Source organism: Pituophis catenifer, unplaced genomic scaffold (genome assembly GCF_029215685.1).
Source record: "Pituophis catenifer annectens isolate HBS135680 unplaced genomic scaffold, rPitCat1.0.hap2 SCAF_2, whole genome shotgun sequence".
Classification (NCBI taxonomy): Eukaryota; Metazoa; Chordata; class Lepidosauria; order Squamata; family Colubridae; genus Pituophis; species Pituophis catenifer.
The window spans coordinates 278,771,931-278,789,971 of NW_027256882.1; the positions used below are offsets into that span (position 1 = coordinate 278,771,931).

The 18,041-nt window shown below is 39.2% G+C and overlaps 1 protein-coding gene across 1 annotated transcript in view; it reads right to left on the reverse strand.

Moving 5' to 3' along the window:
- Positions 1-14,400: 14,400 nt before the first annotated feature.
- Positions 14,401-18,041, reverse strand: part of LOC139311519 (O-acyltransferase like protein-like) — a 28,548-nt gene continuing 24,907 nt past the window's right edge. The window contains exons 14-15 of the mRNA XM_070935970.1: positions 15,885-16,027; positions 14,401-14,532 (exon numbers count right to left, since the gene is read on the reverse strand). Of these exons, the coding sequence (XP_070792071.1) occupies positions 14,401-14,532; positions 15,885-16,027 (275 nt within the window). The remainder of the gene's footprint in view (positions 14,533-15,884; positions 16,028-18,041) is intronic.

The following is an 18,041-nucleotide window of genomic DNA, read 5'->3' on the forward strand; positions in this document are numbered from 1 at the left end:
AGTGCAACGGGAAGCACAAGGCGGGCCTTTCCATTTTCCATTTTGGTGTCCGACTCAATTGCCTGAACTATTATCCTTTCGTTAGGAGAATCGCTGCGGTGAGGTGCGATTTTAAAAAAAACGTCACAGAAGTCTGATAGAAAAGGAACGTGGGAGAAACTTTTCCGAGCTGTTTGCGGGGAGATTAACTCGAATTCTTCTGTCAGGCTATTGGGACGCCAGCTAATTATTTGTGAGGTTCTCCTACCCGTGTACATTGTTGATTGGAGAAAAGAAGAAGAAGGGGTGGGGTTTAGTCGAGATGAGTGAAGGGAGAGGAGGCGTGGCAAAGATGTGGAAGGCTGAGGGGGTGGAGCTAAGAAGTGGGCAAAGAAAATGCTATATATAGACTGAGTACTTGAACTTGCAAATTTAGGATGGTTTGTTGTGAGTTGTGGAAAAATCGACCTTTGTCCTAATAAGTTAATAAGTTAATAGTCTTAATAAGTTAGTAATGTGTGTTGCATTATTTCATTATTTCATTTATTTTATCGTTTAGCATTTATCCTGGCAGTAGTTAATCAAGAACACGAAGTGTCTTTAAGCATAACTCAGAAAATTTTGATTTATAACTCCTTTTAATTCCTCCACTCACACCATGATTATGTTTCCTTGTATACTTCACTTGGGCAGTGAGTTTATCCATTTTCTGCTATTGCATAAGAACTTGAATCATAACTGGATGAATTTTATAGATCATTGCAAGTGACACACCTACGAAAAAGTTGTAGCCATGTCTAACAGTGATTTTCGGTGACTTTGAACCAGTGGCACTTTCTCAGCCCAACCCACCACACAGGGTTGTTATTTTGGGGAGTATTAGGTATGTTCACTGCTTATATATATAAGGGCAAGGACTTGAACTTTCTTTTGGGTGAGGAAAACCCGGAAGTTCTCAAATTGATATGTATATTGTCAGACCTGGACATATACATATCAATCTGAGAGCTTCCGGGTTTTCTCACCCAAAAGAAAGTTCAAGTCCTTGCCCAATCAGGTACCTTCCTCATTCTTCTCAGCACAGCTGCAGTGCACAACGACCTTGACTTTCTGGAAAGAATGTTATTTTGACTACATATCATCTTCACTTTTATATACATAAAAGTGGGATAAAAAATCTAATAATTACAATAAAAATCTAATAATTGCAACAAGGTGAGAATATAACTGGAGATTTGATTCACATGAATTGTTTTGTGTCATTAGTTTTTTAAAAAATTGTGTTTTTTGATAGGTTTTTGCTTAGTTCTGCTTATCTTATTCTGTTGCCTGATTACTTTCCAGAAGTGAGAGGTTTCCAAAGGAAAGACACATTGTATTTAAAACCACAGACATATAAGGTCAAGGGAATGTTTTGTATGCCTTAAGGCAACCGGTTTAAATTTTCCGGAAGGGAAACTCTATTAAGCAGCTGCAGCCAAACTGATAAATAGTGACAAGGCATTAACTATTGTGGACTTCAATGCAAAGGCTATTGAAAGGCTAACGTTTAAGAGGTGAAATTCTAAAGGATTTTCATCTTCATTGCATAATATAGCATAAATAACTGTATATGGGAGTTGAACACCTGTGTCCTACAACACCTGCTACTCCATTTTTTTAAGCCTCTGGAGACTTTTAAACATATTTCTCTGTGTTTCTCTGTGTTGTAGAGATATGAGAATCCAAAATTGGCAGACAAAATGATTTCTTCTCATTTTGAGGTAGAAAGTAAACCAAAACTATAATATGCTTCCAAAAAAAAAAAAAAGATCCAGAACATTACTGTCCTTCCAGAGAACAATCTGGATTGATTTCCTTTAGGATATAGACTGATCTAGACTAGCACCACAGTTTGAAAGCATCAAATCTTCAGCACTCAGCCTTCCTTATGGCCCAACTCTCATAGCTACACTTTACTACTGGTAACTGACTGACTAGGTGGCTCAGTGGCTAAGACACTGAGCTTGTCGATCAGAAAGGTTGGCAGTTCGGCAGTTCGAATCCCTATTACAGGTCTCCTGTGTGAGCAGGGGGTTGGACTAGATGACCTCCAAGGTCCCTTCCAACTCTGTTGCTGTTAAACTGGGTTGCAAAAATCCAGAATAATATTAGGCAACGATATCAAGCTATTCTCTGTCTAGCAGAGGATTTGTATGGCATAGTTAAGCAAGTTCAGGAAGGCTGTTCTACTGGATCCAGGTTCACCTTTGGCCTGTCTCTTGGTACGTGTTTCTGGTGGAACTTTCCCAGTGCTAGGGAATTTGTTCTTCTAATTTGTCCTATTTCCACCTGTTCCATATGTTCCGATATCTCAGGGGCTGCCACAAAGAAGAGGGAGTCAAGCTATTCTCCAAAGCACCTGAAGGCAGGACAAGAAGCAGTGGGTGGAAACTAATCAAGGAGAGAAGCAACTTAGAACTAAGGAGAAATTTACTGACAGTTAGAACAAGTAATCAGTGGAACAATCTGCCTCCAGAAGTTGTGAATGCTCCAACACTGGAAGTTTTTAAGAAGAGATTGGACAACCATTTGTCTGAAATGATATAGGGTTTCCTGCCTAAGGGGGTTGGACTAGAAGACCTCCAAGGTCCCTTCCAACTCTGTTATTCTGTTAAAAATGGAGAAAAACTGCTGATAGATTGACCCCTCTCTTCTTTGTGACAGTGCCCTAGATATTGGAACGCTGCTATCATGTCACTCCTAGTCCTTCATTTCATTAAACTAGAAATTAAATTATCAAGAGCCTTGATAGTACAGGGGTTTAGTGCACCCTGTTATTAACACAGCTGCCTGCAATTTCTGCTGGTTCGAATCTCTCCAAGGCTCAAGGTTGACTCAGCCTTCCATCCTTTCTAAGGTAGGTGAAATGAGGACCCAGTTTGTGGGGGCAATAAGCTGACTTTGTATAAAATATACAAAAGAATGAAGGCTATTGCTTAGCGCATTGTAAGCCGCCCTGAGTCTCCGGAGAAGGGCGGCATATAAATCAAATTTAAAAAAAAAAATACCAAATTCCTGTAACTGTTCTTCATAGGTTTTAGCCAGGGATGAAATGCTCCCGGTTCGGACCGGATTGCCCAATCCGGTAGTGATGGAGGCGGGTGGTTCGGAGAACCGGTAGCAAAACTCCCTGTTTCCCCCCCCCCCCATGCCCAGCTGAGCCGCGCAATTATCAGAGGCTTTTTTTTAATTTTTAAAAGCATTTTTTTCTACAACCTCTTTGGCCAAAAAAATGCTTTTAAAAGTAAAAAAAAAAAGCCTCTGATGATCGGGCGGCTCAGCTGGGATCATCAGAGGCTTTTAAAAGCATTTTTTCTACAGCCTCTTCAGCCGAAGAGGTTATAGAAAAAATGTTTTTAAAAAGAAAAAAAGCCTCTGCTGATCAGGCAACTCAGCTGGGATGTCAGAGGCTTTTAAAAGCATTTTTTTTACAACCTCTTCAGCCGAAGAGGTTGTAGAAAAAATGGTTTTAAAAGTTAAAAAAAAAAAGTTGGCCACGCCCACTCAGTCATATTACCCCTCCCCACCAAGCCACACCCACAGAACCGGTAGTAACAAATTTTACATTTCATCACTGGTTTTAGCCTACATTTTAGCCAGCCATTCTTCCCACGTTTTGATCTACACAAGCCACTGGAGGGTAGAGGAGAATGGTGGACAAATGTAAACACGCAGCGCCTGAAGTTCTAATTCCATTGTGGTCTTCATGGATCTGGACAGTTATTGCTGCCCATCTATCAGTAAGTAATGTTTATCTCCAGGCTGTTTGCCTTCCAAAACACTGCTTGGTTTTGAACGCCCAGCAACTGCTTAGTTGGGGGGGAAAAAAAAAGATTGACAGACAAGCTATACAAACACTACTTATTACATTTTGTAGCTGAGGTGAAGAGAGAAAGAGAAGGAAAAAAGTGTCCATGATTACAGAGAGAACATTGTAGAGAGCATTTTCATTTCCACCCCATTGTGCTGCCTTGGTAACTGCTGATAGAGGTGTATAAATCGAAAACGAAAGGGGCAGTAGTGGGTTGCCCCCTATTTGGACCGGTTCGCAAGAACCGGTAGTAAAACTGGCAGGAGGCTCCGCCCACTGACCCGGACGTCATCAAAGTTGATCTGCGCATGCGCAGAAGAGCGGGCGTGGGCGCGATGCGAACCAATAATAAAGGTAAGTAGAACCCACCCCTGGAAAGGGGCTTCTTAGCCTTGGTAACAAGATGGCCACAATTCTCCAATTTGCTCTTCTGGCCTTCAAGCAGGAGAAAAGTTTAGAGGTTTGTGTGTCTGTATGTGTGACTTATTCATCATTTATTAAACTTATGTAGGGAAACAATAATAAAGATAGAAAATAAAATACTGATATACTAGATTTAGTAAAAGCTTGTTATTCTGTAATCATTAAGTTCCTGTAACATATATATTGTGCTTTTGTATTTGTATCACATATATTATTCCTTTCTATTTGTATCTCCTGTTACAAACATATTGTCATTAGGCCTCTGAAATGTATCTGATATTTGTCAAACGTATGTCCCTGCCATTTGACCTGAACTCATATCAATCTCTTTCTGTGCCATCTAAAAGCATGATACGTATCTCAGTTGAAACTAGCCATCAACAAAGAGATAAACTACACCTCAGTCCTAATTTATGCCTGATCTGGATAAGATCTGGTCTTCCAGAGCCAGGGGCTAAGTAGCCAATTAAGTAAACAAAGAAATGCTTAAGATAAGACTAACTGGAAGTTTAGATTCCTTTGCAGGGCAACAAAGAATACACAAACATAAATTAAGGGGCCAGAGTTGGGGACCTAACTGGTGCTTTAAAGGTATAAAAAGTGGTTACATCTTCTCTGAAGGTGTGAACCCTCCCATATACATATCTCTTTGTATGTGTTTGGAATGGTTTTACCCAGCCTTTTGTCTTTGATCAAAGATTAAATGTTGATTCTTATTCAAGCCTCCTTTTAAGTCTTTCTTTTTGGTTCACTGAGAGCTTAAGCGTATAGCCGGACCTTACACTTAAAACATAGTGTCAGGGCATTTATTAAACCCATGTTTGGCTCTGGGACTAATTACCCTGGTTTAGAGGAGATGAATCGAGGCTTATTCCTTGTTGCAATAATCTGAAAAGAAACGCGAGAAAGGTTTCTAATAAAACTCATTTATTTGTTATAAAGAAAATAAAACACCTCACTAACTAAGAAAAGTTAAATTGTTACATTTTGGCAAGTGAGGTCTCCTGCCGGTCCAAGCTGGACCTTGCTGGCAGGAGAACAAAGGAAAGAGTGAAGGATTGGAATGTGGGTGGATGGACATGCGCAGTAGCTTTTGATAACAATTCTTGGCAAAGTACGGAAAGTCAGATAGTCCAGAAATAATGAGCTCAGCTGGTAAATAAAATAACACAGTGACACATAGAACACAGAATAATAGGGTTCGGAGGGGCCTTAGAGATCTTCTAGTCCAACCAGTGGTGGGCTGCTCCCAGTTCTGTCCGGTTCTTTAGAACCGGTAGTAAAAACGGCGGGAGGCTCCGCCCACCCGCCCGGACCTCATAATTAATGATCTGCGCATGCACAGAAGCTTCTGCGCAGGTGCGCACCTGTTGCGAACCGGTAGTAAAGGTAAGTAGAACCCACCCCTCAATCCAATGCTTACCCATAGCAGGAGATCCTACACTATTCCAGACAAACGGCAGTCCATTGTCAGTCCAAACTCTTCTTACACCTTCCTTTCTCAATTCAACACTTAAGGGGATTTACTGCCATTATTTCAGGTATTTACATGCTGCTTTTATTATTATTTTATTTAATTCCTAGGACACATTGACTTTAAGAATGAGCTGACTGGACTAGAAGAAAAGCATCAGGCCAGGAACAAGAGAGGTACAAGACTAGTCCCCATCAGATGTTCTTCCTGGTTAACGAGTAGATGCTCCATTTTCCCTGAATAGTACGGTTCAGTGGTGAAATCCAATTTTTTTTATTATCGGTTCTGTGGGTGTGGCTTAGTGGGCGTGGTGTGGCTTGGTGGGTGTGGCAGGGGAAGGATACTGCAAAATCTCCATTCCCACCCCACTCCAGGAGAAGGATACTGCAAAATACCCATTCCCTCCCCACTCCTGGGGGAAGGATATTGCAAAATCTCCATTCCCACCCCACTCTGGGGCCAGCCAGAGATGGTATTTGCAGGTTCTCCGAACTGCTCAAATTTTCCGCTACATAAACACTACATACAAACACCCACGAAAACATCAGAAAACAAATATATATATATATATATATATATATATATATATATATATATATATATATATATATATATATATATGTATAATACTTTTGTAGTCAGGGTTTTTTCCTATGTAGATCAAGTTGTTTACATGGCCATAGTGGGGTGATATCTCAAATCACCACTTTCAGGCTTTGTCAGACATATTGTGTTGTTTGTTCTGAGACAACACAATATGTCTGACAAAGCCTCCTCTGCATTTTAACTTGCAAAAGAAAAGATACATATATATTGTTGTTGACCTCAAATACTAATATGGCCTGCCTGGCTTACAAGTAATTCAGCAGAAGTTCGAGCCCAAATCTGCAGCTAATGTGTTAAGAGCATCTTTATCAGCTGAACAATACCGGAGTCAGTAAATACAAAGTAAGCAGGCTGGGAGATATAATCATGGCAAACTGGGTGAAAGCTTCTGTAAAATTACATTAAAAAAACCCATTTATGGACACGAAATTCAAGTTAAGTCAAGTGCGTGATCACTCAAAATCTTTTATATAAGGAAAATAGCATCAAAAGAACACTAAGAAATTAGGTGATTCACAACAATTTCACTGACTGATCCTTTATAAACTCCCCTGAGATGGCAAACATGTTTCTCTGGAAATTGACTGCCCTAGACTTAAGCAGGATTTATGTCTCAACAAAGTGGTGAATTTTAGATCATTACATTGGCCTGGGTGTGGAGTTGTCCTGTTGAATGTTGTGAAAATCTCAATCTTGGGGTGTTGTTAATGACTTAGAAATCAGTGTTTTCACAGAGTATTTCATGTGATGCATGGAGTATCATCCAGATAAAGGAATACAGATTACAAAGAATCTGTACATTCTGTACATTACAAAGAATCTGTACATTACAAAGAATCTGTTACATTCCTAGGATCATGTGATCACCATTTGTAACCTTCTCAGCCAACTTCCAATAAGCAAAGTCAATAGATTCACTCAATGATTGGAAGATTTGCATTTTTTCTACAACCTCTTCGGCCGAAAAGGTTGTAGAAAAAAAAAATGCCTTTAAAAGCCTCTGGCGATCCTAGCTGCGTTGCCTGATTGTCAGAGGCTTTTAAAAGCATTTTTTTCTGCAACCTCTTAAGGTTGTAGAAAAAAATGCTTTTCAAAGTAAAAAAAAAAAGTTGGCCATGCCCACCCAGTCACATTACACACACACACACCAAGCCACGCCCACAGAACCAGTAGTAACAAATTTTAGATTTCACCCCTGATTTACAACCAAAATTTCCATTGCTAAGCAAGACAAATGTTAAATGAGTTTGCCATCTTTTATGATGTTTCTTGCTGTAGTTGTTAAGCGAATCTTTCAATCATTGAGTGAATCTATTGACTTTGCTTATTGGAAGTTGGCTGAGAAGGTTACAAAAGGTGATCACATGATCCTAGGAATGTAACTGTCATAAATGTCATGCCAATTGTCAAGCCCCCTAATTTTGTTCACAAATCGGTGACAAGTCACTTTTTTCAGTGCTGTTGTAACTTCAAATAGTCTCTTAACAAATGGTTGTAACAAATGGTTGCTACTTGATTAAATATGTTGTGTGAATTTAGCCAGTGTCAGCAAACCAGTAATTGAATATGACATGAACATTCCTGCACTAATGAATCAATTCTCATACATGTAGCCCCAGGTCAAATAAAAGCTGGAATTCTACAGCACCAGACAGATTGCAGTATGGTTTCATATCTCATGATATGTGACTCCTGTATTGTGACCAAAAATCTTGGTTTCTGTTTGAGAAAGAGGTTAACCATTATGGGAAGACCGTTGTCTGCTCATACAACCTGCATCTGGTGATATGATTGAAAAGCAGAAGTATTGAGTTTGATTGGCATAGAAAGTTTGCTAGAACGGATTCTTGTTCTTTTTAATCTTTTGGTGCTTCTCTTCCTCTTTTCTTAAGGGAACTAAGACAGATAACCTTTTAATAGTAATCTGAAATTCAAATAGAGTCAAATCCATTCCTCGCACATCGCAATATTTGTGAAAGATTTTTGAACAAACCAGTTTTTAAAACGCCCCCATTATTGGTCTGGAATCTAAGTGTGTGTATTTGAGTGCTCATAGGGAAACAATATTAACAGAATGAAAAGGTCAGAAAATTATAAGAAATACCTTTTCAAAACTAAATATGCCCTGGCAAATCAGATTCCCAGCTGACATCATGCCCGTAGTTTTAAAACTGGCAACATGGGGCCTCTGGAGAAATTGAACTCTATGTGAGTAAATGTCCTTTAAAAAAAAAACCTAATGGTGTACATATCTCTATGGATCAGGATATAGATTAACACTTTGACTCTTCAACTAGACTCATTACAGATAGTAAAAGTAGATTCTGTACCTTTCACAACACAAGTAAGTTGACCACAAAGTAAGTTACCAGATTCAGACAATACGCTTAACTAGGTCAGTGAAAGATCTAGCATGCTAAACTTGTTTATTCTGAATATAAGTTTTGGAACATTCCTGGGTTCAATATGCTTTGTGAATGCAGTCCAATTAGTTTATGGTTCAATGTATTATGCAAATTCACAATGTTGATTAATTCATAACCAGATTAACTGTATTTTGTAAACACCTTCAATATGTCACAAAGGAAAATTGGATTAAAAAAAAAACTCTGATAGCCTTTAACATGACTTTGTGGAAATTTCGTTTGGTTTTTGCCGTTCAATAATCTTCATTTTCTTCCTCATCTGGCTCTGCTTCTTTCGACCTGCATCTCCAATGAATCAAATCACAGAAATTCCAGCAGAGGCATCTGCTAAGAATATAAGAGGAATCTGTCTGGATGGTACCAATCTAACTAAAACAGGTGATCACCAGGCCATCCTATTCAGAGGACAATCCTTGGCATCTAAACTAATTTCCATCATCCTCTCTTCACATAATTCTCTTCTGCATAGCAACATAGGTCCATATGGCCACAGAATCAGCAATGGGTCCCTTAAGACTTTGAGACACTTTCTGGGATAGAAAGTGGAGAACAGAATCCCATGAATATAAGGCCCTGAAAACGTTATTAAAGTTGCAGATTAGTCTTCTATTGGAGCTCTTTTATATAGTTCATTTAAGTAGCTGTCCATGGTCCTGAACAGTTGTTAGGTGTACCATGACTAGCTAGTATAAACTGATCTACTGGTACCTTCATTAGTAGATTATACTACCATGTTTTCCCGAAAATAAGACCCTGTCTTATATTTTTTTGAACCCTGAAATAAGCGCTTGGCCTTATTGCCATTTGCTCAAAAGCCCGATTGGGCTTATTATCAGGGGATGTCTTATTTTGGGGGAAACAGGGTAATATACTTCAGTTTTCTTCAGTCATACTTTGGTTTTTTTTCGGTATGATTGCCTTTTCCAATCTATGTCAATTAATTTCATGCATCTGCTTAACTGTCCTTATGTGTTTTGATGTCATTTGGTCCTATTCAGTATATCTATTACTTGTGGCTACCAGACTTCAAAGACATAGGGCAGTTAATATATTGCTTGACAATCATGGCTAGCCAAATGCCATGATAAGGAAGCCAGAAACTATTGTTATCTCATTGTTCCTGCCAACTAAAGATAAACTCTCCTGTCCCATTAACATCAACATCTGTTGAACTTTAAACCTGAGAATGTACACTTGAAGTTTATCTCTTCCAGTTCAAGATCAGTTCAGAACTACAAAATAGAATGATTACAGCCAGGAAATAAAGGAATAGAAAAGAAACACTGTAGTTAATGCTGTTTCTTAGTAACCACCACAAAAAAATGTCATAAATTCAGGTTGGTCCCATGATGACCTGCTTTACGACCGTCATGATTTACAACTTTTGGGCAAGCTTCACTATGTTCATAAGTCGAGGACTACGTGTATGTATGAAAGGCATACTTCTATTTACTTACAAAACAGAGAACTTTTCCCTACTTTGTGGAATAAATTTTATTTACATACTAGACTTACGAGGCAATCCAACTCAATGTGACTTTAATGCTCGGCTAGTAATTGTGTGCTGCAAAATGCACCACTTCTAAAACTCATTCGAGATCATCTTAAATGTATTCAGGGCCAGGAGATATCCTGCAGTGGGTATGAATTCATAGGTCAATATTGTAGATTTTCTAAAAGCAGAGTGAGCAGAGCTTTTCCTTTGTTTCTTTCCTTAGTTATTGATGATGTCATAAAACCAGGTTCTTCCATCACACTAAAATTATTTTTGTATTAGCATGATTTATGCTAAATCTATGATGATGATTATGCATAAAAAACAAGCCAGGAAAGAGAGTTTGTTTATCTGTAATATAAAACAGATGTTATATCTGTAAGTAGTAAGTACCATATTTTTCGGAATATAAGATGCACCGGAATATAAGACGCACCTATCTTTTTTGGTGAGGAAAAGAAGAAAAAGAAATCTCCCTTTGCCTCTGAGCAATTTTGCCTCGTTGCAGCAAACAGCAAACAGCCTGCTTTACTTTCATTTTCATTTTCAGCATAGCTTGATTAGCACAAGGAAAAAAAAATCTGCTCCAGCAATTTCCCTCTTTGCAGCAAGCAGCAGAGCCCTGCGCAAAACAGCTGAGAGCAAATCAGCTGAGAGTCGGGAGGCCGATCCAATCAACTTGTGCTAATTAGGCTGTGCTGAAGCTGAAAGGAGCTGTTTTTTCTTACTGTTTGCTTGCAAGGAGGTAACTGCTGCGAGGCAGAGGCCAAAGGGTGGGGGCCAGTGAGTGGGCGGGGCTACATTCGGTGTATAAGACGCATCTAAATTTTCACCCCCTTTTAGGGGGGAAAAAGGTACATTTTATACTCCGAAAAATACAGTAGTTTATCTGTAAGTAATGTTCATGTACAAAGGCCCTCTACATACAGAATGGCCAAAGGAAATTCAGACTTTGTTGGACATTGATGTAGTAGCTTTGTAGAAAACTAGGTCACTGTCATTACTGAATCATAGAATTATAGGGCTGGAAGGGATCTTGGAGGCCTTCTAGTCCAACCCTCTGCTTAAGGTAGAAGCCTTATACCATCCCAGTCAAATGGTTCTCTGGTCTATTTTATTTTAGTCTTTTATTATATATTGTTTAGCAAGCAAACCTCATAGACCACATTTTTTATTTTTATTTTATTTTTATATGCCAGCCTTCTCCGGAGACTCAGTTCGGCTTACAATGCGTTAAGCAATAGCCTTCATACTTTTGTATATTTTATACAAAGTCAGCTTATTGCCCCCACAAACTGGGTCCTCATTTTACCCACCTTAGAAAGGATGGAAGGCTGAGTCGACCTTGAGCCTAGTGAGAATTGAACTTGCAGTAATTGCAGGCAGCTGGATGTTAAATGCTGCCTTAGTAGGAGGCATTAGCCTCCTACGCCACTCAGGCACATAGACAACAAGGAACAAAGAAATTAGAAATAAAACTTCCCTTGAAGTTTTATTTCTTTCTCAATGACCATATTTCAACTTTTCTAACATATATGCCCAATATATATGCCCAACATGTCTCAAAAAGGACTTAAGAATCTCAGAATAAGGGCTTCACCATTTTTAAAAAAAGTAGGGATGATGTCAATTAAAAAAATGTTTTAACACAGATCCTGGAAGAACTTTTTTCTGCTAAATCTTCTTTCCTGTCTTCTAAACCCTGTGATATGGAAAATTGTAGGCAGAAATAAGTTTAAGAAAGGCATCAGAAGGTCTCCCTAGCGTCTTTCATGGTTTATTACTTTCCCTATCCAACTTACAGTTGATTTCTGTACACAATTGTTACCATACATATTGCATACCATGGATGTTGCATACTATGTTCGGTATATTATATATATTATATATTATATGTTGCAAACAGCTGCCCTATTTTATTATAGTATATTTATTATAGTGGTTATCGAAGTAACCACAGAAATATTCATCCAGATAGTGAGATGAAAGTAACAGATTGAATGTCTGAATCGCAAATGAGAATTCTCTGAAAGTATCATTTCTTTGCCCCCAGAGGCATACTTGGAACACAGTTATTCTCTGCCAGGCTACGTGGAGAAGTGGTCGAAACTTTTATCCATGGGACTTAATTAAAGTTGGAGGCAAACCTCCGGAGATGTCATTAAAATTTGGAGTCTTCAGGGACAGAGTTACATGCCAAAGAATATCAAAGGACGCTACAGGTTTTCTGGATGAAGAGAAGGAGCCAAGCTGAGAGAAATTTGGGGTGTCTAGGTTAAGCCTACTTTTGAATTACTGTGCAAATGAAACTATATGCTGCTTGGTGATCATGGGATATACACACATGCGCGCATGCACACACATACACAAATGCAGTGCTAATTGTGTACAGAACTGCAACGAAATGGATTCAGTGCAAAGAAGAAAGAAGTTCAGAAAGGCTGAATATTGCACTATCGGGACATAGAGGCAATGTTGTTGCAGTAGTTGCAAGATCCATTATGGTCATAACTCGAGAACTATCCATAATGTGCGAATATACTGCAAGACATTGTTCTAATAATGTATTTGTAGTAGACAGTCCCTTGATTGTTCTGGGGTTTTTGGTTGACTGGTGTGTTTTTTTTTTTAATGCTGTGTAAGCCACCCAGAGCAGAGGGGGTATTCAGCCGGTTCTGACCAGTTCTGGAGAACCAATGGAAATTTTGAGTAGTTCGGAGAACCGGCAAATACCACCTCTGACTGGCCCCGACCCCATCTATTCTCTGCCTTCCGAGTCCCAGCTGATCGAGTCCCAGCTGATTGGCTGGGTCTTCTTTTGTTGCCCTGCACACAGAGCTGGAAAGCAGGTTAGTGGGGTGGGGAGGGAATAGAGATTTTACAGTATCCTTCCCTTGCCACGCCCACCAAGCCACACCACACCCACCAAGCCACACCCACAGAACCATAGTAAAAATTTTTGAATCCCACCACTGAACCAGCATCATGCTGTTTGAATTGGGTGACCTTATATTGATCTTGTTAGTCATCGTCATCTTGTGTATTCTTATTCTATTTTTGAACCATTTATTTGCTCCATATTCCATTCTAACTGTTGCTTCCTCATCATCATAGAAAAAGACTCAATAGGCAGATGAGGTTGCCTGGTAACCCCATTTTTAAAGGCTTTCCGCAATTTTCAAGTACCGTATTTTTTGGAGTATAAGACGCTTCGGACTATAAGACGCACCTATCTTTTTTGGTGAGGAAAACAAGAAAAAAAAATCTGCCTCTGCCTCCCTTCAATTTTGCCTCATTGCAGCAAACAGCAAATAGCCTGCTTTACTTTCATTTTTGTTTTCAGCATAACTTGATTAGCACAAGGGAAAAAAAACCTGCTCCCAGCAATTTACCTCCTTGCAGCAAGCAGCAGAGGTCCTCGCAGCAATAGGCATGGCAATCTCTGCAGCCTGAAACAGCTGAGAGCCAGGAGGCTGATCCAAGGGACAATCAACTTGTGCTAATTAGGCTATGCTGAAGCTGGAATGCAGCAAGCAACAAGCAGCTGTTTCTTCTTGCTGCTTGCTGCAAGGAGGTAAATTGCTGGGAGGCAGAGGCCAAAGGATGGGGCCAGTGGGTGGGCAGGGCTACATTTGGTGTATAAGACACACCTAAATTTTCACCTCCTTTTGGGGGGGGCAAAGGTGTGTCTTATACTCCAAAAAATACGGTATTACTTTTTAGATCTTTGACAGTTCATACCTATGGTCACCATACTTATCTGTATCTCCAAAGCAAATATATTCAACAACTGGAACAGGAGAAGACCACTTCTAGTTAAACGAATACATGTGAAAATAGAAATATCTAAGTGTAATCTAATCACACCTGATATGTGGTAAAGGGAATATATAATCTTTTACTGTATATGGATCACATATTGTAATAATGTTATACATGTTTTAATTTTATTTACTCCAAAATAATGCATGCTTACATTTGAATATTACAGTTTCTAGCTTTTATCCATGTGGATAGTGGAATCCAGGGTGTTGAAATACAACATCTGGAGGCACAATTCCCCCCTCCAAAAAACCCCAATTTGGTTAGGTTCAGAAATTCCAGAGGAGGTCTGCATGATACCCCATCTTTCTACCTTGCTTTTCTAAAGCCTTGATCCCTGTTGGTGCATGGAGCCCAAAGACGTCTTTAACTTTTGAAGAGGAGTCTCAACCATTGCTGTTAATGCCACTCCTACCATGAATGTCATCAGGCAGTGTCCAAGGAACAAGTAGAACTAAACGGAGAAGCACAAACAAAATCAAAGCTGTTTAGTACGGTAAGGTATTAGCGGTTCTGAACGTTCAGCCATTGGAAGGGAAGCTTTAATTAAATAGTTGCCTTGAGGTAAGATGGGCAGCCTATAAATTTTATCAATCAATCAATAGTTACGGTCAGCACAGGGAAACTTAGCTATAGGCAGTGCTGAATCAAAACAAGAGGATAAGAACAGGGAAAAGGAGACCTATTTCCAATATGCATATTTCATTCTTGAAATACACACATATACATATACATACATGCACACACACACATACACACACACTATCTCTCTCTCTCTCTCTCTCTTCTATCTATCTATATCTATCTATCTCTATCTTCTATCTCTCTGTCTCTTTCTTCTATCTGTCTAGCTATATCTATCTATCTCTATCTCTCTATCTCTATCTTCTATCTATCTAGCTATATCTATCTATCTATCTATATCTTCTATCTATCTATCTATCTATCTATCTATCTCTATCTATCTCTGTCTATCTATCTATCTATCTCTATCTTCTATCTCTCTTCTATCTGTCTAGCTATATCTATCTATCTCTATCTCTCTATCTATTTCTATCTTCTATCTCTCTCTCGCTCTCTCTCTCTCTCTCTCTCTCTCTCTCTCTCTATCATCTATCTATCTATCTATCTATCTATCTATCTATCTATCTATCTATCTATCTTTACACAATATATATATAGTTCAAGAATGAATGGGAACAGATTGAAAAGAGGAATTGAACCTATGAAAGCTACCCCTTGGAAAGTCAACATGTACTGAGTTCCTTCAGAGAAATCATACACATGTAAAGGCTTCAATCACCCTACCCAGTATTTCTCAACCTTGGCAACTTTAAGATGGATGCTTTTTTTCAAGAGGCAACGAGACTTTTTTGAAGAGATGTCGCTTCTCATCCAAGAAGCTTCTTCAGCTCTTTCAGAGTGCGCACATTTGCGAACCGATAAGGAAGGTAAGTGAATTTCATCCCTGCCCAGGAGTGCTGCAAAGGCTGTAAATTCAGGCACAGTTCGTAAGTCCATTTTTTTCAGCCATGTCGTAATTTCAAACTATTGCTTAACAAATAGTCTTAAATTGAGGACTACCTGTACCAAAATGGCTACAATGGGAAATACATTTGTTCACAAAATGGCTCCCATAACGGGCACAGCGAATCCCAAAACATCAATTTATCAGAAGGCAAACTATCTCAAAAGAATGCTCTTTACCCTCCAACTAGACCTCTGGGGAGCATCAAAGCTTTTGGGCAGATCAATATGATGTTGGAAGCTGGTGCTTTCCTTCACATGTGTTTCTTGCACACTCACCATATTGATGTCTGAGTAATGTATCAAAGTTTCTTGAAGTCCATTATATAATAAGATCATCATTGGATGCACCAAATAGCAAGCATAGCTAATTCTTGCGACCACAGTCCAAACACTCCATGAAAGTATTGTGTTGATGAATCCTGCCAGGGGAAACCAACACAAATCTGTAAGCAACAAGCTTTAGTTGTTTTCCTAATGTCAGATTATTCATGAACTGGCAGAGACATGGTAACAAGGTCAACCAATGAATAGGCATAGCAACTAAGTCAGCCAATTGGAGCTGAGACAGACTGGAGCCAGGGTGTGTCTTAGTCTGCAGCTTCTGAGTCTGTGCAGAGAATTGAAACGGAATTTGTCTGCTCTGCTGAAATGAAACTAACTGTTCTCTCCTACCTTGTGTTTTGCTTGTAACTGTTGAAGAAGAATCTATATTGGTATTGTACATTTATCTTTGTGTATTATTATGTATATAAAGAAGTTAATGAATCCTGCTGCATCAGTCTGCCTGTGTGTGCTTTCTGGATTTGATTTTTGCAACAAACTCCGATACCTCAAATAATAAAATAATTGTTTTTTGGCTAGCTGGGGAATTCTGGGAATTGGTGTCCACATATTTTAAAGCTGTCAGGTTTGAGAAACCATGATGTAAATGTTAAACAGGAATGGGAAGAGAATTGAGTGCTCCCCTAATATTGATGGTTATCCTCTGTTCTAGGCAGAATAGTTTAAATACTTGTTGCAGGTAGCAGTAATGGGGGGAGGATTCTTGCCCCTCCCTTCTGGTTTGTGAGCTTCCTAAATGTATCCGTTTGGCCCTTGGATGACAGAGAATATGGAATGAAACCTATCTGTGGTCCAAAGGTGGGTTTCAGCAGGTTCTAACCAGTTCTGGAGAACAGGTAGCAGAAATTTTGAGTAGTTTGGAGAACCGGTAATAAAAATTCTGACTGGCCCCGCCCCCATCTATTCTCTGCCTCCCAAGTTCTAGCTGATCGGGAGGAAATGGGAATTTTACAGTATACTTCCCCTGGCGTGGGGTGGGAATGGAGATTTTACAGTATCCTTCCTCTGCCACGCCCACCAAGCCATGCCCACAGAACCAGTAGTAAAAAATTTTGAAATCCACCACTGCTGTGGCCTGATCCAGAATGGGTACGTTTATATCTCTTAAGCTCTTAAAGAACAACAACTTGTTTCCAAGGTGTCCTTGTAAATGTTCTCAGTTTTTATCCGTGGGCTGTCAGGCTTCTGAATGGAAAATAACTTTACAACAACATAGTACGATTGATTTGTGGGGCCAGCACAATGTGCAATAAATTCACATGGTGCAGTAGTATTGTGTGTTTGTTAGTAGGACTCACTGGGTTAGGGATTTTTCTTTTACTGTCTTTCGCTGTGAGTTGTATTGGGTTGGGGGGGTGCATGAAGGGAGGCTCAGCCAATCTCATTGTATACATGTTGTACTCTGACAATAAAGGTTCGAATTGAATTTGAGCTAAACATCTAATGGTAAAATACATAGATTCTTTCATTTGGGATCACAGTACAATGTAATTTGAACAATTGATGGCCGAGTCTACATATTTTCCTCTTATCTCTGGTACTTTGTATCCTTTACAATGCAAGACTGTAGAAGGGTGTTTTTTTTTTTTTTTTTTTTTTGAGGGCATGAAAGTCATTCTAAGAACCTTGGTAACTGAAGAGAAGACCAAAAAATGCAAGAGAAAGAAAAGAAACTCTTGGAAAGTATTTCTGAAGAACATATAGGAAGAGGATCCCGTTATTTTAATTGCTCCTTATTTTTCCAGTTCAGCAAGCCAGGTTCTAAGGTTCAACCTCAAGAAACCCACTCATAGCGCTGGAAGGATATAAATGCACCTGCTCTCATTCTCAGCACCAAGCAAGATAAATCTTGCTTATGCTGATGTTTATTTGTTTGTTTTCTTTTTTTTCTTTAATTTATATGCCGCCCTTCTCCGGAGACTCAGGGCGGCTTACAATGTGTTAAGCAATAGCCTTCATACTTTTGTATATTTATACAAAGTCAGCTTATTGCCCCCACAACTGGGTCCTCATTTAACCTACCTTAGAAAGGATGGAAGGCTGAGTCAACCTTGAGCCTGGTGAGATTTGAACTTGCAGTAATTGCAAGCA